The sequence below is a fragment of the Halichoeres trimaculatus genome, unplaced genomic scaffold, assembly GCF_033239565.1.
Source record: "Halichoeres trimaculatus isolate MK-OKI-2021-1 unplaced genomic scaffold, fHalTri1.1 fHalTri1_scaffold_2, whole genome shotgun sequence".
Classification (NCBI taxonomy): Eukaryota; Metazoa; Chordata; class Actinopteri; order Labriformes; family Labridae; genus Halichoeres; species Halichoeres trimaculatus.
Genome location: NW_027437180.1, coordinates 33,310,743 through 33,332,393, shown reverse-complemented (window position 1 = coordinate 33,332,393; position 21,651 = coordinate 33,310,743). Strand labels below are relative to the sequence as shown.

General features: G+C 42.7%; 1 protein-coding gene and 1 long non-coding RNA gene across 12 annotated transcripts in view; one reads left to right on the top strand and one right to left on the bottom strand.

The window, feature by feature from the left end:
• Positions 1-2,788: 2,788 nt before the first annotated feature.
• LOC141787119 (uncharacterized) lies at positions 2,789-12,960 on the bottom strand. The gene is made up of 3 exons (XR_012598033.1): positions 12,678-12,960; positions 9,678-9,938; positions 2,789-2,922 (listed from the first exon to the last, which is right to left on the bottom strand). It is a non-coding gene; the product is annotated as an uncharacterized LOC141787119 (long non-coding RNA).
• The window catches only part of nfixa (nuclear factor I/Xa), a 113,077-nt gene continuing 103,623 nt past the window's right edge, over positions 12,198-21,651 (top strand). For 5 of the 11 annotated variants that reach the window (XM_074665369.1, XM_074665364.1, XM_074665367.1 and 2 more), the window contains exons 1-2: positions 12,203-13,105; positions 20,580-20,663. In XM_074665369.1, coding sequence (XP_074521470.1) covers positions 13,103-13,105; positions 20,580-20,663 — 87 coding nt within the window. In that variant the 5' untranslated portion in view covers positions 12,203-13,102. Of the gene's footprint in view, positions 13,106-20,579; positions 20,664-21,651 lie in introns of all 11 variants that reach the window. The other 6 variants (XM_074665376.1, XM_074665377.1, XM_074665371.1 and 3 more) reach the window with 4 other exon arrangements.

Here is a 21,651-nt window from a genome sequence, read left to right as displayed (position 1 = left end):
GTGCATTGATTCCACTCATGGTTATACCTGTGTGTGTGTTTTTGCGTGTGCAAAGTTGTTAGTGAGTGTGCAAAAATGAATGTGTTCATGTATATATTTCTCCTTTTTTGTTTGTGCGTGTGTGTGAGTGTGTGTGTTTGTGTCTGTGTGTGCCCTCGCTGTGTAATTAAATCAGTCCATTTCTCCTTGAGTTAGCTTGCGGCGCCAGCGGTGCTGCCCAGTGAGACAGTGTCGGGGTCTGCCAGTTTCATTAGCCCTGATGGATGACCTCATGACAAGCATTACACTCACCTACACTTCAAATACAACACACACCAACTTTGGATGAGTGGAAAAGTAAATCTGTGAGTGCGCGTGTCCACATCTGTGTGTGTGTGTGTGTGTGTGTGTATGTGTGTACATTTGCTGCATGTGTGCCAACAGGGACAACAGCAGGGGTATTTCATTTCATGCCCATGTGCCCTGAAACTACTACATGTGTGTGCTTACATGTGTGTGTTTTAGTGTTGTAATTATGTACACATGTGAGCAGGCTACAATTACATTTTCATGTTTTTAATCATACGTGTGAGTGTGTGTGTGAGTGAGTACACTGTGCAAAGGACCATTGTATTGTCCCTCCATGTGTGTGTGAGACGGCCTCGCTCTGCGCATGTCTGTGTGAGCTGTGTACACTGTGCACCAGGGCAGGGCTCGGCGCTTAGTTAGGATTTTTTGGTGGCGATTTCCATATTGCCTGGGGTCATGTGGGCACCGTGCCCACTCCTGGTGCTGTGGGTGCCTGCTGAGGCGTGGGGAGATTAAAGCGGGCGCACGGTGCCACAAAGGGGCCTGTCTAGTGCTTTTTAATTCCTCTAAATTAGGGCACGGTGCCAAGGCAGCTCCCTGCTATGGCAAACACTCCATAACTGGCACCATAACTACTGCGCAGCAAGACACACAGACAGACAGAGAGGGAGAGAGATGCTGAAGAAGTAAACATTCCCTCACTTGCTCTCTTTCACACACATGCATACTTGTAATTAGCAGTCTGTAGCCTTTGCTAGTTTGCAGGGGGACTGTCTTGGTAATCAGTCACATCACTCAAGTCCTTTTCACTGAGTTCAGGAGCAGTGATGTCAGAATCAGCAGTGGAATGTGCACAGGAGTGTGTGTGTGTGTGTCTGTGTCTGTGTGAGAGAGGGAGAGATACCCTAAGGGCAGTGGCACCAAACTAAAGAAACAGTAGGTGGACACTTGGTTGGTATGTGTGTGTGCGTTTTCATCATGCCCTCAGGGTAATGGCATGCTGCTAAAGGGCTAGTGTACCTACACTGGGGTGTGTGTGTATGTCAGGTCTCTGAGGTCCTTTCCTCTGTCTGTACAATCCAAATCCACTTTCTGAGGTGCGGCGTTGGCATCAGTGCATCAGCTCAGAGTCCTGCCAGGGACCGCTGCTTCCTGGTTGTAGCACGTCTGATACCTTTGTATCACGTTGCATTTCAGTATCACAGATAAAGAGTTTGAACGCTCCAGAAGTGAATCATTTTGAAACATAAAAGCAGATTCTGGCCTTTTCTTTGTCTTTTTCGTACTTTGTGAAAGAACCGCTCAGGCTTTTCCGTCAAAACATGCGACACAAAGCGTTTGCAGTGTGATGCAATACATCGTCTGGGAGAATATTTCGTGTGCATCTGTTTGTGCGTACGTGTCTGCATACAAACGCTCGTGTTAATCCCAGTCTCTCCCAGCATCTGGAGCCTTGACACAGTTTAAAGGGCTGGCTGTGTCCGCACAGAGCCAGGCCAGTGCTCACAACAAACACACACACACACGTAAAAACATACAAAGCCACACACAATCACACACACACACAGCTATCTAGGGCACCAGAAGGCCCAGGCGACGCCAAAGCAGAGGCTGCCCACTTTGGCACCATGAGGTGGGGCTGCGCTGGCGCTTTGGGGGGGAGAGAAATGGCAAGGGTGTGTGGTAGGTGCTGGGGGAGAAAGAGGGAGTGGGGTGGGGGGATTGATGGGTGTTCATGTGTGTTTTTGCGATGGTGTTTATGAAGAGGAGGGGGGCACCTGGCATCTGATAATAACCCTGGGAAAACGCCCATTCCCTCTGAAGAGGAAGGTGCGGGGGGAGGAAGGAGAAGAGGAGGAGGATGTGTGAGAGACGGACAGTACAAAATGTACGTGAAGGTGTGTGTGTCCATCCAAGTGTCTTATTCAAGTGTTGTTTTGGACTTCACTTGGTGGACAGGAGCTACTTTTCATCCCTACTTTGGCGTAAAAGAAGAGGAAGAAGAGGAAGCAGGAGAAGAAGAAGAAGAAGTGTTGTCTTCATCCCACCTCAGGCTCTCGTCCCTCTCTTGTCTGTCCCTGAAAAACCTCCACATGGATCTGACAGCAAAGACTGAAACTTTCACAAACATAAAGACGTATGAACACAGACCACAGGAAGCGGACTTTCTCCATCCCTTGATGTTGTCTGCACCCCCCGAAACACCTCCCACCCCCCACACCCCACCCATGCTATCCCCTCTCCTCTATGTAGCACCACAGATGCCCATGTTGCCCTGCAACAGCTGTCTCACCATGTGCCCTACCAAGTGTTGCCACCCAATGGAGGGGGAGGAAGTGAGGAGGAGGAGGAGGAGGGAGGGTTTGGTTGGGGAGGGAGGAAGGGTGGGTGCAGAATTTGGATGGAAGGGACAGGGTCATGAATATTAATTTTCTCTATTTCTTTTTTAATCCCAAAAATGAGCTTTTATTGCCTACATGGACATCATGTTTCGTTCTACGTCTGGATTATTGATGTATGAAAATCATTATTTCCTCCACGCTCACTCCCGTCCTCTGTCTTTCTCATTTGGTTCTGGATTCGGTTGAGGTGATGGCCAGCGCCCATGTTTCCCCCCCTGGTCACAGGAAGCCCCTGGAAAGCAGAGCGGAGAAGGCGGGGTCGTCAGTCCGAGGGCCTGCTTCCTATTGGTGCTGCAGGTTAACGACACTCGATTTGACCAGTAACCGTTAGAGGGATGCATAGTAACAGCGGGGCATGGAGAGGGGGTATTTTCAAATGCAAACACCGGTCCAACAAGTCAGGTGCAGGATCCAGACTCGATTCCAGTGACAGAACAAAATGGAGGGCCGGAATGGTAATGCCGCCATTTTGGGGCAAAATATTTTGAGTATGCGAGCCATGTTTCCTTATTGAGTCAAAAAAAGCAGTTCAGACTACAGAGCAAAGCCATGGCAACTAAAATATGACCTCGCGCATCTCTGTTTGTTTGCTCAAATCTCTTAATAGCGCAAAATTAATGAACAATAAACAGTATATTTTTCCCTTTCCAGAACACAGTGTGGTTTAAAGGTGCCACAGTCACCGCTAAGCCACTGTAAATATCCTGCTAATTACTGAAAATTTGTTCAAAGACTGACATCTGTGCTCACAAAGAAAGCCATACCTGTGACTTTCATTTTTTATTTTCAAATTGGAAAAGTAAAGCAATGAGGGGAAAAAGATGCCAGGCCAGATGGATCCCACAGAAAAGTACCATCCCGAGAAAAGCGATGCCATATACTCTTCCCCTGAGGTCTTCACTCCACGCTAAATAACCGAAAGTGGAGAGCTGGAGACGCCCAGTAAAAGAAAACTAATAAAAAAGTATAGGAAAAAGTATGCAAGGAGTTGGTGAGTGAGTGTGGCAAGGCACCCTGCTTGTGTATTTGTTCATTTAATTTTGAAGGGATGAAAGCAGACAGGCATAAAGAGGGGCAGACGTAGAGAGATCACAGCATCGTGTACCGTATTGGTGGGTAGCGTGCCACACAGTCTGCCTCCTAAAGCAATAAATCTGAAACAGCATAATAGATAAACGCAATTCAGAACACAAAATACCCTGCGAGGGAAAACTAATAAAAAACGGAGTGATTAAGTGGAATCAGAGCTCTTAGGCAGTATCTGGAGACGGGAGCTGTCGCCATACAAAGACCAGAGCGGGCCAACACGACAGATGAGAGAGCATAGGGACGGGGGGCCGAGAAAACGAGGGGCTAAAAGCAGAGGGAGCGAGAGACAGATGATGGAGGCGAGGAAAGGAGGGATGGAGGAGAGAGGGAGGAAAGTGAGGGATGGATGGGGCAGCAGATCAGAGGGAGCCTCTTGTGTGTCTTGCTCTCCCTTTAAAGGAGAGCCAGGAAAGCAGATTAGGAGTCCTCTTTTCTCCTGGGGGAGCACATACACACACACTTTCACACACACACTTTCACACACACAACCTTCATTTAAGTGCCCTCCTCCTCCTCTTCACCTCACAAACATTAAACTAACTTTTATACTTCTCTGACCTGCCCAACCCAGAACAAATCCACCTGCTGCTGGAATCATCCCGCTCTTACAGAGGAGAGAAAAGTGACAGTGTGTGTGTGTGTGTGTGTGTGTGTGTGTGTGTGTGTGTGTGTGTGTGTGTGTGTGAGAGAGTGTGTGAGAGGGTGTGTGTGTGTCACAGTTTAGATGAGCACACATCAGGTCACGTTTGCTAACTGTTTATGACACAAAAAGGAGAAATGTGAGGGAGGTTCAGCCTGCTTCAGACGGAGGTGGACACACACACACACACACACACAGAGTTCAGACACAAATACAAGCTGCGGTGTGTCTCTGCATCCTTGACGAGAGGTTTTAGGTTTCAGATGCTGTCCATATTTGAAAAATAGACATGTTATAAATAAAAGAAGTCAAAATTCTGTTAATATAACCCCCAAAAATATAAAGAATAATTCATTTAGTCTCTGAAATGTGAAATATCTTCACCATAATAATTCAGTTTTCATCACCAAGTCTTATTTTATTCAAATGAAGTATGCAAAAAATGTATTTTCTTTTCATATATAAAAAAAATGATGACTTTTTGATATGATGTTTTGCTTTTGTGGACAGAAAAAAAAATTAAGAGAAATTTCTTGAGCCTATATTCATAAAACTTTGGTAAAAGTCAAAGCAAAAATATTTCAAACTCTACTAATACTAGAACTCATTATCAATAAAACTATGTTACCTGCTTTTCTGCTAGTACAACATTTCTGATACAAAAACTAAACTTGAGCTTCATGACTTTAACTGTGTACGTGTGTGTGTGTGTGTGAGTGTGTGTGCGCCTGTGCTTTGTGTGCGTGTTATCAAAGCTGAGCCTAATGTCAGCCATTGATAAACAAAGACACTTGTGCACACATAACTTTAGCAAATTTCTTGGAAAGTGGAGGTCTGTGTTCAGAAAGACAAACGGCTCATCCCGCCCGCTCGTTTCGCTCGTGTTTGACTCCGGCTCACAATCTTTGTCGCTGTTTCCTCGCAGTTAAAAGTGCAGAGCTTCACAAAGCTTTAAAACTGTATACTTACTCTTCAGCAGGAGGACATAAAGTACTGCAGTCCTGTGTGTGGATATTATACTTTAACATCTGTCAATTTGTAGTGCATTTAGGGTCTGACTAAAGTGATGAGCAGAAGTATTTTAAAAAGTTCCTAAAATATCAAAGTATGGAGATGAACGGCTTCTTTTAGTGTATTCATAATGAAATTAAATTAGCATTAATCAAGTATTCATTTGATTCCAGTCTGTCGAGCCTGCAGAGCTTCATTCTAGAGCTTATTTCAACTTCCACTCGCAACTTTTCAGTCGAATCAGTAACAAAACATCCTTTTCTGTAAATGATCAAATGTCTGTAAATTCTGCAATGTAGCGAAAAAGTACAGGAGTAAAAAAATACATGAGGAAAAGTAAGACAAGTTCCCTGAAATTAAAGGAGTAAAGCGTAAAATTTATAAAATCAGAATTAAATATAAACCCTGCTGCACTTTAATTTCCTCATTGTTCCTGTTGGAATGAAAGACACTGAACTTATTTTCCCCCGACACCAGTTTTCACAGATCTCTCGTTCAATCGGCTGTAGGACATGCCCTTGAAAGTGTCCTTTATGACCTTCAGATCCTGTCTTTGACAAACAGATCAAAGAATATTTGGTTTTATTCCAGAAAAACTAGTTCATGTGTGAACAAACGGTTCTGAGAGACGGTCACTTTCCTTTTTTTCCACAGGCTGACAAATGCACTTTCTAACATGATGTGACTTTCCTGGTGCTCATTTTTTGGATTAATCACTCTTGGCTGGATTTAAACTGATTTTCTGTGTAAGGATATTTCACATTTTGAGATTGTTTTCTCTGTGACTGTGAATGGGCTTGCAAAAACTTTGAGTGATAATTAAGGTATTTCAAATTACACTCAGTGTGATTTTATGAACATGTGAGCAAGTGCATTTAAACTGAGGTTTGTTTCTTAATTTTCCTTCATCTAAAGTCGTATGTAAGGAAAGAATTAGGTGACCTTCATTTTCTTTTCTCATTTGAGTTTGATTTTTTTCTCTGTGAGTAAATGTGTTTACTTTTGGGTTTCATCCTTTTAGAAATCAAACAATACACCCTTTAATAAAGGCGTAAAATGTTCAGGACCTTTCCGTGGCGTGGTGGACTGAAGCACCAACCGCACACTCTGTTCCCTGATCCGTCCTCCCATGTCAAACACCGCTTATTCTTTCTTTCCAAACGTCTTATCTGCCTTCAGCTTAAAGCTTGGATGACTATAAAATTCATACGTTTTGGCCTCATTGAAAGATTTCAGCCTCATTCTGATTCTTTTCCAGGCCTTAATCAGCAGCGTTTGATGAAATCAGAGCCCCATCAGACCTATATAACGGTGCAGCACTGTGGGAAACTCCTGAAGGGAAAGTGTGCTGCAGGATGTGTAGGTTAAAAAGTCTCCATGACTCTGCAGAGGGAATGTGCTCGCCTGGCAGCAGCAGTGTGAACATACTCCACCCTCCATCCCATTTTGCTGTGCCAGGCCCGGGCATTCCTCTCCCCTCCAACCGCCGCTTCTTTCTCTCTTTCTTTCTTTCTGTTTCACACAAACACAGAGTTACTCTCTTTTTTTGTTCCTTTGCAACTACTTCAAACCAACTATTTCCTTCCTTCCATTTTACTCCACACATACATTTCTTCATTTCCTTTATTTCCCTTCCTGCCTTCCATCTTTTTTTCCCCCTCCATCTCCTTCCCTTGCTCCCTCAGCTGCTCTCTCATTTGGGTTTATTTGCATGGCAGAGCGTAAAGGATGCAGACAGTGTGAGCAGGGCCAGCAGAGCCCTCCTGTGTCCGTCCAGGCCCGGGCTGAGATTTGTAATGCTACACAACACTCGGCCGTGCAGGGATAAAAACCCTCGGCTGCTGCTGCTCACAAAAAGAGCCTTGTGTTTTTTCCTTCCCTTTTCCGCCGCTTATTGCACTTTTTCTCGCACAGAGGCGCAGAATTCTCAAGACGGGATAAGGGAGAAAAAACTTGCCTTGCTGAGTTTGATATATGGTTTTTGAGCAGAGTATATTTTTGTGTTTGATTTTCCTCTGACCTGCCTGCAGCTGAGGGCAGAGAGAGCAGGTCCGGCGGCAGGAGTCTAAAGTATGTTTTATGAGGAGGGACGGCTGAGCAGAGGCCTTAATTTTTTTGGGTTTGTGTGTTCCTTGCACTCTGTAATGCTGCTCTGCGATGTAACAGCCACAAACCAGAATATAGTTTAAAAGTCGGAAAAGGAGACTCTTTGTGCAGCTTGACTTTACTCCTAATGTGATTTTTTTATGATCATAGGACATCCTTATGGTTACACATCTTTGTATGTTTTTGTTTACATTATGGAGTAAAGCTGTGAGGTTGAGCTATTTTCTCAATTCCCTGTTTGTCTTTTCTTTCCTGAATGTTTTTCTTAAATTACAGAGCAACGTCTGCCCGTTGTCTTTCTGATCAGGCTCTAAAGTTTTGCTTAAATGCACTGTCAAGGTCATTTCTAACTTTGAAATATTAACCCCTAGGCTGAACTTGCAACTTTGGTTTTTGATTAAAGGATTTTGTGACCCTACACCGTTTTATTTGTAGATTTTTGGGGCTTAAGAGGCTCCCCGTAACTTAAAAACCAAAATATTTCCTCATCCTGTTTTACACTTCAAAATGAGCTGATTTTCTTTCATAAATCTTTATTTATAGAGACAGCCGTACACTTTTTTTCCCCATCCTCTAGCTAGTCCTTCCTTTCTTGTAAACCCGAGTCGGACCATGTAAAGATATTCGTCTCCCCTCCCCTGATTTACCTTAAAGCTATTCATGAACTTCATGCATTTACTCTGCATTTCTCCTGCTGATTTTTTTATTATCCTTCCTTCAGAATTTCAGTTGATGATTGCAACTTTACTCCACTTAGGCAACCAAAACTTCTAACTTTGGAAAACAACTTTCCCTGATTCATTTTTGGATTTGAAGACAAGTGTTTAGGACTTAGAAAAAGTCCCTCCATGCTGTCTGATCTCTGCATGTTTAAAACTCTGATCCCTCACTGTGCCTCTCCTCCTCTCTCCTCCTCTCTCCTCACACTGAGGTTCAGGGGAACTTGTTGCCCACATAATGCTCGATCTTTAAACTGTGTGCTCTCAGAGCCACTGCGGTCTGCAGTAATGTCTGGTTTAAGAAACTGTGGTGAAACACGGCGCTCAAGGCTTTCATTAACCCAAAGCTGGGCCTAATTGACGCTTACATGCTGCCTCAGTGATCCGGGCCAGGGTTTTGTTGTTTTTTTAACATTTATTTGAGTTTGATTTTTTTTCTTCCAGAAACATTAAAAGGGAAGAAAGCTAATTTACTTCTCTATGACTTTGCTCCTTTTTTATATTTGGTTTTCCTGATACAAACCTAAGATTTATGACCGTATTATCAGAGTTATTTTCTTACTTTGCCCTCGGTCTCCACAAAATCCAACCTTTTAATGCCTCCGTTGGTTTGGACGTCATGCACAAAATATTTCTCAGAGAAACAGATCGATTTAGACTCAAAGCCCAGTATTTCATCAACATCATTTGGGGGGAAAAATCATGAGAAATGTTGCCTGATAGAAATGAGGTCAGTTGTCATAAGCATATGGTGCAACAGCATCAGGGCATCATTTTCATTATTATTCAGGCCACATTAATAGACAAATGATGAGTTTATTCTGCAGAGCATTAATGATTCAGTGTACACATTTTTAATGAGCAAATTAAAAAATAAGCTTATTGTTTATTTGATATAAATTATATTTTGTTTTTTTTTCTTTTTACATATTAATTATTCATAATGTGGCGATTTGATTGTGTTATAAATACTTAATAGATTATCCTCGTTTGGTCGAATTGTCATGAAATCTAAGGCCTTTTTTTCCACTTACATCACCTGTTTTTTTTCACTTCATATGTAATTTAAACACGGGTATTTTGATTAGTTCAGGTGAATTTCGTTAGATTATCTTACTGCGCAGTTTTGTCTGACAGGTAGATGTACTCCTGTGGGCAACGTGTCTTTTTTCCCCCGTATTTATTCGATTTTTGAAATAATACAGTTGAACTTACCTTCAAAGAGGAACGAAAATTAGAGCAAATAAAACGAAAATTTTAAATTGTAGAAACCAGGTTGATAATGAATTGTCTTTAAAACAAACAAGAGTGTCCAAAATGTGCTGTCATCAAGCTGCATGGATTAGCCTATTAATATTAGTTTTGTTTTCTATTTTTTCGTTTGACAACCACGTGCGCTCGGTTGCAGGTTGGTAATATTACCCGGATGTCGTTTTTCTTGGCTGTCCACCTGCAGCTCTCAGTCTCCGGCCTGCTGAGTGCTCCGGTGACTGTTGCTTCGTGCTGAACTCACTCTGTGGTGTGACTGTAAAAAGTGCTGTTTGTCAGGCAATTAAGGGTTAAGAAAAAAATCATGTAGCGGGATTATTCGGGGTTTAGAGGCTCTTTTTGGTGTTTTTCCAATCAACTGGTCATCCTCCAAACAGGCCGGTGGGCACGTGCGGTCTCGCCATCCCTCAGCATCTGTAATGAAAACGAAAGAGAAAAGGATTCAAATGTAAAAAAAAAAAAAAAATAGCGGGAAAACAAAAACAAAACAAAACAAAATTTTATGAGTCGCGGTAAAAAATGTTGGATTTTGATAATTCTTAGTGAAATGCCATTCAGTCACTAAATAATGAAGCTATTGAGGAAAAAAATGTTTTTTTATGAATAGTATTATTAATATCGTTGACGTATTTTTTGTTGTTGTTTTTGGTAATTTTCCATAATGTCATAAGGCTTTTTTTTCTTGAAAAGGCTGCCAGTGATCATCAGTTACCCTAGTCTTAAATATATTTTTTAATACTAAGCTTTAACTTTTTAAAATTGTCCAACTTTAATCAACTATGCCACTTGCCAACATTGTGAACACCTTTCAGCATCCTATTTTTTTTCCTAAGTTCGCACCTCACTAACATCAATAACGATTTCAAATGTGAATAATAATTAAAGACAAACAAATGTGCCACAAGAAAACAGAAGAAATACTCATATGCGAGCTAAAAAACTTAACAAAACCTACTCCATATTTCTTAACATCACTACAGTTGGACGAAAACGACTTTTAACTGTTTGGAAATAAAAACAAAAATTTTCCACCTGCATAAAGAATCTGTTAAAGCTTTAATATTATTTTATTCTAAAGTGTTCGCCATTAATTCAATAATCTTTGTTGAACTTTATGTGAACTTATGGCTAAAAAAAAAACAACTAAAAACAACACAATATCCTTGCTTTGGAATAATAGACACCACCAATGCATCTTTTTAAACAAAATCTCCAAAAGCACCAAAATGTCCCTTACACACTCATCTGAAACTTCATTTAATCATCCAAATTAGACTGAAACAAAAACTTGAATCCCAAATTCAATGGCAGATGAATAATTGATGTGGCCAAATGTGTGGGGAGGTCAACCTTTAATTATTGATCAGCCGTCATGTTGGTGGAATGTCATTAGACGTCTGATTTGGAAAAAAGGCGGATAACGACACACGCACTGAGACTGAAGCAGGAGCATTTTGCACGCAGGAGGTCAGATCAATACTTTAGCATCTGTAAGAGTTAAAATATTTAATATTGTCTTATTTTTTCACTAGATATTTTTTTATTTAACAACAAAAATTGAAATTTTGCAAGAAACTGGTTCAACCCTTGGTAAAACCAAGACACAAACTTTTTAATTTACTGTATGATCCCAGCATTGCCGTGCGTAACGTTTCATCACTTTGCTCAAACTACTTTTACCAGGCATATTTTTTAGGAACTATTTTCTTTTTTCTGGCGCATATGTGTCCTCACAAGGCTTCTAAACGAATCCAGTTGTGTTGAAATTCTTAAAGTTAATTCACTTTATTCCAGCACTTGTTAAATCCACAAACTAAACTCACTTTCCCTGCTTTTAAACTTGCCCGTGGCCCATAACTAGCAGAATAAATGCCAACATGTGATGCTCCTGCTCACTGCCGCTGCAGGCCTTCATTCCACTCAACTAAAGCACTTAACAATAAAATGAAAGCACATTTTTATGTTCTGGAGTTATTTCCTCAAAGTCAGATCATTTATATCTTACAATATGCGTGTTCTCTGTGAGATCTCAGTCATGTTTAATCCTGTTGCTTCTCTGCGTCACTCTGCTGGAGACTGTTTGACAATAAATCTGTGTGAGGAGTTTAAAGTTAAAGCTTGTTAAAATCCGTCATAGATGTTACAGTTATGATGGGAAAATATCCAAGAAATCCCTGAATTGCCTTTTCTAACCTCTGGGTTCAATCTGCTCTCTGACCTTCCTCAATCCTCTGACTGACACTTGACAGTGACTGATTTGATTTTTGCGCATAAAAATGCAGGAATCTTCCTCTCCCTTCCTGACTCACTTAAATGAACCCATTGAACTTCTTGTTGCTTGATCTCTGACCCAAATTGCAGCATTAAAAACTACTTAAATCGACCTGGGAGCAGCTCGGGTCGTGCCCGGCCGTGCCCGCTGCAGTGCCACTCTGAAACCTGTAGGTAGGAGCCAGCGCAGCCTTATAATCCCCGCCGTCCGTGATTTAGCCCCTGGTCCTCCTAATTCTCCTAAAGCCCCAGCTGCTCCCCTGGCCACTGCGCTCTCTCCGCGACAGCCTGCACACCGCTCACTTTATTAATAATTCACCCAATAATTCACCAGCTCGACGCTGCCGGCTACAGCAGCGTAAACAACTGCCCTAATTCCCAGTCTCGTATATTTTGTGTGTGTGTAAACAGTTTGCACGCTTTGAGGTGAGCCATTTAGTGGCTGGTATTTTTGGGGAAGGGAAGTGCAGACTGTCTGTCAGCCGTAGCGCACGGAGAAGCTTCCATTTTTTACGCACAGAGCTCCGCTGAAGCCCGCGGACCGACTTTTCCCGAGCCGCTGTGCAGGCATTCTGCTGCAGCGATCTGAAGGAGAAGAAGAGAAAGAAGACGCGAAAACGCAAGCTGCTCTTTCATCTCGTCAGCTTTGAGGAGGAGGCGGCAGCGAGGGACCAGGGGTGTCCCCCCGTTTTGTGTGTGTAACACGCCGCGTGTGTGCGCGGCCGTGTGTTTGTGTGTGTTTGGAACAAGAGAGAGAGGAGAGAGAGAGATACGAGGGTAAAACAGATCGGACGCGCCGCGCAGGAGACAGCCGCTTTTGGACACGTTTTGGAGACAGACAGCAAGAGCTGCACGCCGGAGAAATAAAAAGAAAGAACTTACTTTGCATCACCTCTGCCGTCCCTTCATCTTATCGTGCTATTGATTTTATTTTTGGAGCTTTTTGGCGACCCCAAGTTCTGCCGCTGTTGGACGCACCTCGGGACTTGGACGCAGACGTCTCCCTGCCTTCTTGCTGCTGGACATGGGCGCATCTGAGGCCACACAGCGGTAGACGGAGGGCTCGGAGCTGCTGTCCTGCTTTCCTCCTATCTCTTGCAGAGTGGACCCACTTTTGAGAGCGCGTGTTTTTTTTCAATCTGGGCCTAAGGCCGACTTGTTTAAAGGTCCTTTTTTTGCTTCCGGCAACAGCGAAAGAGACCAAGTCTTCCTCCCTCAGCCCGCACTCCCTCTCTCACTTTTTTGGAAGCTGAACTTTTAAAGGAAAATGGGGCATTGAGAGGGTTGGCAGATCTCCCCACGCTATAATGGTACGTGCTGTGTAACTCAATAGTTCCCCTCTGTTGGCTCTATAGGGTGAAGTCTATAGGACTGAAAATAAACCAAACATAGCTGTGTTTAACTGAAGCCCTGCAGGCTTTTTCAGCCTCCTAATTTCTTTATAAAAATCTGCACTTTATTCAAGGCGCAGAGTGGGAGCCGGCTGTGGAGTGTGAGGCCAGGGATGACGATACATGTCACCTGTGCGCACTGTGTGTGTGTGTAAGTGTGTGAGACAGGGAGAGAAACTATCATGCGCTTTTGCGTAAAAACCTTTATTCTTACAGTTTCGACAATTCAGGAGCATCAAACCCCTCTCTGCTCAGATATTTAAAGACATTTCCTGTGATGATTGAACCAAACTGCAGTTTATTTCATCACTCATGTATTCTTTAAATCAGAAGAACATACACTTGCTACCTCTTACACCTGCCTCCTGAAACCATCCGCTCTGTGGGAACTATTTTTCCTCATTTGAGAAAACACCGCCGTCCTGATTCATTGGGACGAACCCACGCTGCTGGAGTAACTGTGCATGCTGAATTGTTTGCAGGCTTTTGAGTGAAGGCTGATGCTCCTGCTCTGCTCAGATCAAACAGAATAAAACACACATGAGACCACAGACAGAGGAGATCTAAAGGTTGAGCAGATAGAAGGTGGAGGTGTTCATCACTGCTCTGTTGAGGGTGATGAGGAGGATGTGTATGATATTGATATTGCGCTTGAAATCCCGTGAGGTGCAGGTTTGGTGCACCCTCCTCCACCTTGCGTTCGGGCTGCGTCTCTTCTGTCCGCTGTTTTTATCAATGGGCACTTGATTTGCGTAGTTGATGACACTTTATAGCGACTACAGGAGGGAGGGGAGGGGAGGGGGGAGGTGAGGTGACACACAGACGTCTTTGTGCCCCCAGAACAAGTGCAGAGAGTGAATGAGCACCTCCATGCTTATAACACAGATTAGAATATCTCAAAGAGGGACAGATCTGCTTTTGATGATGTTGTTCTAATTATCTTTTAACATCCTGCAGCGTTTTTGGATAAATATTATATTTTCCTGCAGGCTTTTGCTGAGACCCTCAGTCATTACTGCATGTTATTGCTTTTTACAGTGCTTCAGATGGAGGCTTATTTGACTTTAAACTCTGTATACCATTCTGCAGCTCCTTTAGTTTGATTTATAATTATAGTGGCTTAGGACTCTGTCTGTGATCCTCATTATCAACGTGAAAGATCAGGTTAGATGAGCTTTTATTGGGCTGTATGTGGCTTGTTTGTAGTTTTCTTGAGCTCATTTGAGGTTTGAGAAAGATTTTGCTGAACAAAGAAATACAATTCTGGATTGAAAATAATCACAAATTATGAGGATTTCATTTTTTTTAGCAGCATAATTTTCATTTTGCAGCAAAAAACAAAGCTCTTTGAAACACAACTGACCATGCAGTTTTTATGTGCAAATTAATAAGATTAGATCAGAAGCTGCTTGAGGTTAAGACTTGTAGAAATAAGGTCTGATTTTAATAAAGGCTCAAGCTTTATCTGGATGCAGTTTTGTGATCCTAATATCTTTGTACCACTAATGAAACTTTACAATAACAAGCACAGCACACATAATATAACAACCTCAGCGCTGCATAAAACAAAATGTGCAGAAGTCTTCTACTTTAAGACACTAATACAGTAATGCAATCTTGGCAAGAGTGCATATTAATATATGCTTTTTATTTTAAATGTTTTCCAAAATAAGCATCAGGAATTTATTATTAAATGTCATTTTTGAAAGATAGAATGACTTTTATTGTAATTGCACCAAGTACAACAAAATCGTATGGGAATCTTTTGGTGAAAAAACTGAATTAATATTTAAAAACAATATTGAGAATTATCAGCAAATTTTAAATAAAGCATTCAAACAGAGAATAAGAGGTAGAGATATTGCACTTATCTCATACTGCACTTGGGACTGTTGCATACTAAGTGTGTAAAATCAAATAATATTTATTGTCTTAGTGATCGAAAAAGACTGAAGTATATGAAGGTAGAAATATAAGACAGGTGAAAAATCTTGACTAATACATTCACATGTATGCAAAATAGTTTAAACCTCATGTAACAACAAACAAAATATACCTGATAAAAGATTTTGTTGTCCGCATAAAAATACTGAATATTCCAACTGGATATCAATAATCAAAAAGTTACCAACAAGCCGATTTAAAACAAGTGTCCATTCAGCCTGCCTGCAGTCCTCGTGTAACTTTACAGGATTAACTTGTTTCCTGTACGACTGATAAGTGACACCCTCCCAGCTCTCTACATTCATGAGTTTTAAATATCACACTTACATAACTTTATTATGGTTTCACCTTCCAAGAATGCTTGATGGCCCCAGTGACACCCAGTCATACCTGAAAGACAAAAACAACAACAGCAGCAGCAGCCACCCAGGCAGGGCTCATGTGATGTGTGATATAAGCTGTGTGATCATCCGTCTGTGTTTCTTAAGGTAAAGCAACCATCAGACAATGCTTTATAATTGGCAGCCGTATCACCGTGCTCATTTTGTTTTGATTGTGGGCCTATAATTTCACACTTGGTTTGCATTGCGGTTGTTGCAGAGAAAAAATGAAGCTGCCAACCGCAGAACCTGTCAGTCAAGCACAAGCTGAGGCTGTTTATTGGTGCCAAACAGGGAGGTGGGCGTGACCCTTTAATGTGTTATTAAGTCAATTTTTAGAGTATCATTTGAGTGGAGTTGGAAGTGGGTGAGACGTTTTAAATGCTGCTTTATTAAGTCATTCTGTGTGTGTATGTGTATGTGTGTGTGTGTTGTGATGTAACCCTATGCTTCCTGGTTTTTGTGGTAAACTCTGCTGTATTAAAACCATAACCACAAGAAAATCTCCCCATGGATCAGTCCTTGTGTGACACAAAGGCCTGATTGTAGCCGCTCAAACCTCATTGTTAAATGCACATAGGCAGTGAGGCTAAGTGTGGTTTGGCCATCAGAAAAAGGTCTTGAATGAGGATCTGTGAAGGAGAACTTGCGCCAGTTAGTGGCATTGGGGTTGCCTATCTGTGTGCATACAGTGCAGCAGAGAAAGAAAATGTTGCAACCCAGGAAGTTTGGTGCAAAACTGGCACAGCGTCAACGTATCGAAACGCCAGCCAGTCGAGCAAGATCAGTACTTGACAGGCAAGGTGCCAAGCCGGGCAAATATTTGGGCGTATCCCAATGTGTCCTCTGTTCAAACTTGTTTCACCAAAACAGTTTTGGTGAGAGACTGCATTTCTTTACATAGTGCTGCTCCAGCTATTGTCAGGGCTGGAATTGTTTCTGTTGCTTCTCTAATGTTGATTCAAGCACAACAGTCATAAGTCAAATGTTTGCTAATAGCGTGAGAAGATTTTGACTGTTTATGGAATAAGAAAAGGGAAAAGGACTAGAAAGAAGACTGAATTTTGAAGAAAACAATAAATTAAGTACACTACTAATGCTTTTAAACCTATTTTAACCACAGAAGTTGACAGTGTACAGTAGGGAAGCCAAATTAAAGGAGATAGTTTGTGAAAGAAGGCGTCACTTTGTCCACAAGGTTGTCAAAATTACAACAAAAAGCTCCTCAGATGACCTTTTAAAGCTCCTCTGTGCAGTTTTAAGACACATCCGTTTGAGATGCAAATGTTACAACACCATCAGGACACAGATTTTTTAAATTTCTTAATAAGTTATTTTAAATTTGGAAAACCACAACAGCATGGTAGGGATTGGAGAGAGGCCTTTAGCTCATCATGGCTGAAAGAGCCTTTTTTTACAACTCCCACTGCAACGATTTGGGACAAGTGGTTCAACTGAGTGTTAAAAGAAGCAGGTCTCGATTTTTTGTTCCAAAAAAGTAACGTTCATGTGAACAGAACAAATCCACAGGGGGTATGAAACTCGACACACATGAAAAGTTTCTCAGAGGAGCTTTAAGTCATCTGAAAGTGTCTCCTCTGCCACCCAGCCCCCTGAATGGAAAATGTTTCACTTTAGTTTAAAGCACAACTGCACAATTAAGCTCAACGCAGTCTTCAGCGCTGCGCTTTGGCTGTACTTCTGACCCCACAAAACCTTCAGGACCCTCAAGTGGAGTAAAATAATTAGCCCCCACTCTGCTCTGCTAACCATCTCTCCTTCTCTTTTTAATGCAGCCCCTCACTCTCTCCTCATCTTTCTTGTTATTTTCCACGTTTTTCCCCGCGCCCCCCCCCTCCTGAGATGGCTGTGTGAAAAATCGTATTTTTCCAACATTTTTCTCCCTGAGGTAGCTTTGGCAGGGACTCACACGGCGGCCATTTTTGCCTTTCATACACCTCTCACACACCGTGGAACAGATCGCCAGTGCGGCCCGCCGTCTTTGAAGTGGTTGCCATCTCACGCAGGTTGGCTGGACTCTCACTGTGTGTGTCTATCTCTTTCTCCCCCCATCCCCCATTCCTCTCTTCTCCCCAATTTTCATCCTGTGCCTTAAAATTGGCAGTGATAAATTCAGCCACCAAATCAGGATAATAAAAACACGTTTAAGACACAATGGCGGTGATAATAATTATGGTTTTTGGAAAGATAGGCCGACAGCAGCCAGAATACATGTCTTTTTGGAATCATGTGGAGGGCCTTTTGCACCAGGTGTGTGTGTGAGCAGTGGAGGCTTTTGTGTGTAAGCATGTGTGTGTGTGTGTAACTGCAAGTGTGAGATACAGAGAGACGGAAAGATAGGAAGGAGGATCATTGATACGTTGCCATTCATGTGCTTTAAAATGGAGCCATCTGAGAACAAATTCCACCATCAGGGCCTTTCATACACAAAGCTCTGTGGAGGTGTGTGTGTGTGAGCACACGTGTGAGTGTGCGCGCAAGTGTGCGAGCAGGTTTCGGAGATCTCACCTCCAAAGAATTTGGCCATATGGTCGTCAACACATATACCCAGGGAGAGAGGAGGAGAGAAGGAGCCAAGGAGCGAGTGTGTGAGATAGTGAGGGAGAAAGTGAAAGAGAAGTGTCTTCTTTTGTCAGTTTAAAGCTGATACTATACCCCTACCTTAGATCAGATGGTTCAGACACACACAAAAAAAATCTCCATTGCATATTTGCGGAGTGGGAAAATCTGTCTCAATTAACACATTTGCATTGGGCGATGATGGACTCCAAATAGGTCACTGACTCAATCTCCCGCCTCCGAATCTTCCCTCTAAAATGTTAATTAAGGAGGGCTTTGAGATTTTTTCGCTCAGGGCTGGCCATATGGGCTGGGCATATGTTCTATATATATAGTACAATATATAATTCATACAGTGCTGCAGGAGAGAGTGTTCGGGGGCTGGGAGATTTTTTTGGGGTTTACTACAAAGGGAGTCAGTGTGTTCTGGCCTCCCCTGTGGCAGGTACAGAGCTTAGCCTGTTCATTAGCTGCGTGTTATTCACTGTTGCACAATGGGATTGAGGTTCATCAACACCTGTTTCCTTGGCCATGACATAAAGAGGACATTTTAATGCTGCTTTGTCAGTTGGTTAATTTGAAATGAGAGCAAATTATCTATTGTTGAAGTGTGGTTGCTTTTTGTTTCTCTAAAGTAGCACCTTGGGTCGTGTTAGAGGATGAGAAAAATTAGGAATCTCTCTATACAAGGGGTTAAATCCATACAAAGATACTCTTAAATAGCATGTCTTTATAGAGTCCCAGTTCTCCCAGTACAACCCTCCTGGACACCAATTCACCAGCAGACTGAGGCAGCAACAGCCAATGACGGGAAAGCTCTCTCCCACCCGCAGCCATTTTTTGGGTCCAGCTCCACCAATCAGAGAAAGCTTACTGATGCACCTGACCCTGTTTCTGGCCCGTGGCAGCCAATCACAAAGGCTCCAGCACACCTGGCGTATTGGGGTCCTCTTGCTGGTCCGGACTCCCCACACACACACAGGTGCTGTGGATCGAGGCCCATAGCACAGAGCATCAGCCAATCAGATGGATTGACTCATTATCAGACACATGTGGCCTGGCAGACTCTGAGCGTTTGCAGTTTTTTGTGTGTGGAACTCTGCTAACCCACCCCCATAATGCTTTGCTGCCTTATCAGCAGGCCTCTCTCACTCCGATCCTGGCTTCATCCTCTTCTTGAGGCCCAACAATGGGCACTGTGTTGCCCCGGTAAGGAGCTGGAGGCCTCCACTATTAAAAAGAGCGGCTAGAATTAAAAAACAACATGTTTATGGACTAATAAAGATGATTAGAAATCGCACAATTGCAGAAAAATGGAAGGTTTGCGAGTGCAGATTATCTGTAATAAAACGCTGAGGGGAGAGACGGGGGAGCGAGGGAGAAGGAGAGAGTTCGCCGTACAGACCTCTCATTGCGAAGGATATGAATAGCCTTTGTTTTCACCACAACTCAGGGCTGTGTGGTCTGCCAATGTCTGGCTCTTATTATGGGGTTTGTGTCTGTGTGTCTGCGTAAGTGGCATGCACGTGTGCCTGCGCCTGTGTGTATGTGTATGTGTGTGTGTGTGTAAGGCTGAGAGCACATGGGCGTGGAAAGAAATGTATATACAGTACGCGCAGGTGATTATATCTTCAGGAGGGTGAGAGCGTACTATATGTGTGCACGTTAAAACATTTCCACGCAGCACATGCACTGTTTTCTCTCCGCTCCTGTTCGGCTAAATAGATGTGGCATGGGGTCTCGGGTTGGCACAAGCCTGTGTGCACGCTTTTTTATCCGTTAAAGTTGTGAAATGAAATAGGATTTCACAGAACGGCACAGGGGCTGTGGGATTTGGGCTCCCTTCGGCTAAGTAGAGTGGGATAGGTTGATCCAATCAATGGCAGAACTGCAAGGAGAGCCCATTTCACAGCTCCGGGCCCTGCCAGAACCCTGCCTGCCTGCCTGCCTGCCTGCTTTCCTTAGAATACAAATGAAGCTCCCTGAATGCACACTCACACACACATGTATTCAGACACACTGGTACTTACAGACAGTCTGGCTGGGGATGTAAAGTGCAGGAGATGTTAACAGACGCTGTTTTTTCTTTGTTTGAAAAAAATAAGTTAAGTTAGGGTCAAATGATGGACGTTACACCGTGGGTGAATGTTGGAGCTTTGTCCTGATTCGGGTGGTTTCAGGACACCACTGGTCACAAAAGTGCTCGTAACTTGTGCAAAACTCCTGGGGGCTGTTTATTTTGTGTTTTGTAAATACAGCAAGAAACAGAAATATTAAAATATTTGTGTTACATGTTTTACTTTCCTACACTGGACTTGTGCCTCACAGAAAATTTAGAAATAAGTAAACACTAGACTTTCTGGCGGCTTAGTGCAAAAAACAATTATTCCCTTCTTTCTGGTGAGACATGACTTGAGTTTAATGGCAAAAATGAGAATCTAGCTTAAAGAAAAATTGAATGAAATGTCCTTCTCTCTGTTTTGATTCAGGCTACAGACACCTACCTGGTGAACGACGATCCTGCCAGAGGCCCGGGGATGCCTGAATGCTTCCTCGTGTCGGATACCTACAGGGTATATGCACACTAACACACACACATCCTCACTCTACGTCTGTTTTTGTCTGAATATTTATTTCTCGGACAAACAAGCCTGGTCCATTAAAGAGAAACCTTTCTTTTTCTTAGTAATGATCAACAGTTTGGGGAGGAGGGCATTAAAAACTCATCGTGTATGTTGCAGATAAACATCAAAACAGTCATGGATTTATTTATCCAGGTGTGTCGCACATTTTTCACCGATGATTCTCTGCTTAATATCACCTTTTTGTCCACATCTGCAGCCTGAGCTGACATTTGGCAGTAGTGCCCTGCGTAAACACTTATTCACTTAAAACGTCAGCTTCTCTGTGACATGTGTTTCTAGTGGGTATTATTTATGTGTAGCAGCAGTTTGGCTTTGTTGCAGATTGTAGACACATTTTTCCCCACATTGAGGACAAAGCCAGAAGCAGCAGAAGCAAAAACATGACAAAATATGAGATTTATTTTGCAAGACATTTTCCATTTTGACGTTTTCTGCATGCGGTCATTTCCATTTCTTTATAGGAACAGCACAAATTCAGAGCTGAGTGGTTACAGCGTGTGCTCCATATATAAAGATCACAGTGCTGTACATAGCAGCCTAGGTTTCACTCTGACCACCATGTCGTCGTCACGCTCTCTCCTCTCCATATGTCCTGTCACTCTTCTCTGTCCTCTTAATGCGGGTGAAGAGGTTAAAAAAATGAATAGTGAGAAAACAACAGAGGCTGGAGCAGGTTGAGACAACCTCGTGAAAACCTGCTTCCTCACCCTGAGAGTTGTAATTAAGAAACGGTGACATCACGCTTGAAAAAAATAAATCTATACATTTTCCTCCTGTTGAATGCAAACACAGTGGGGAGGCAGTAATCCAAACCAGTCGACTAAAGCATATATGCAGCTATTGCACACAGTAAACACATAAAAAGCAGCAGGCGTAACACATTGCTCTGCACACACACTCAGATTGCAAACAGATC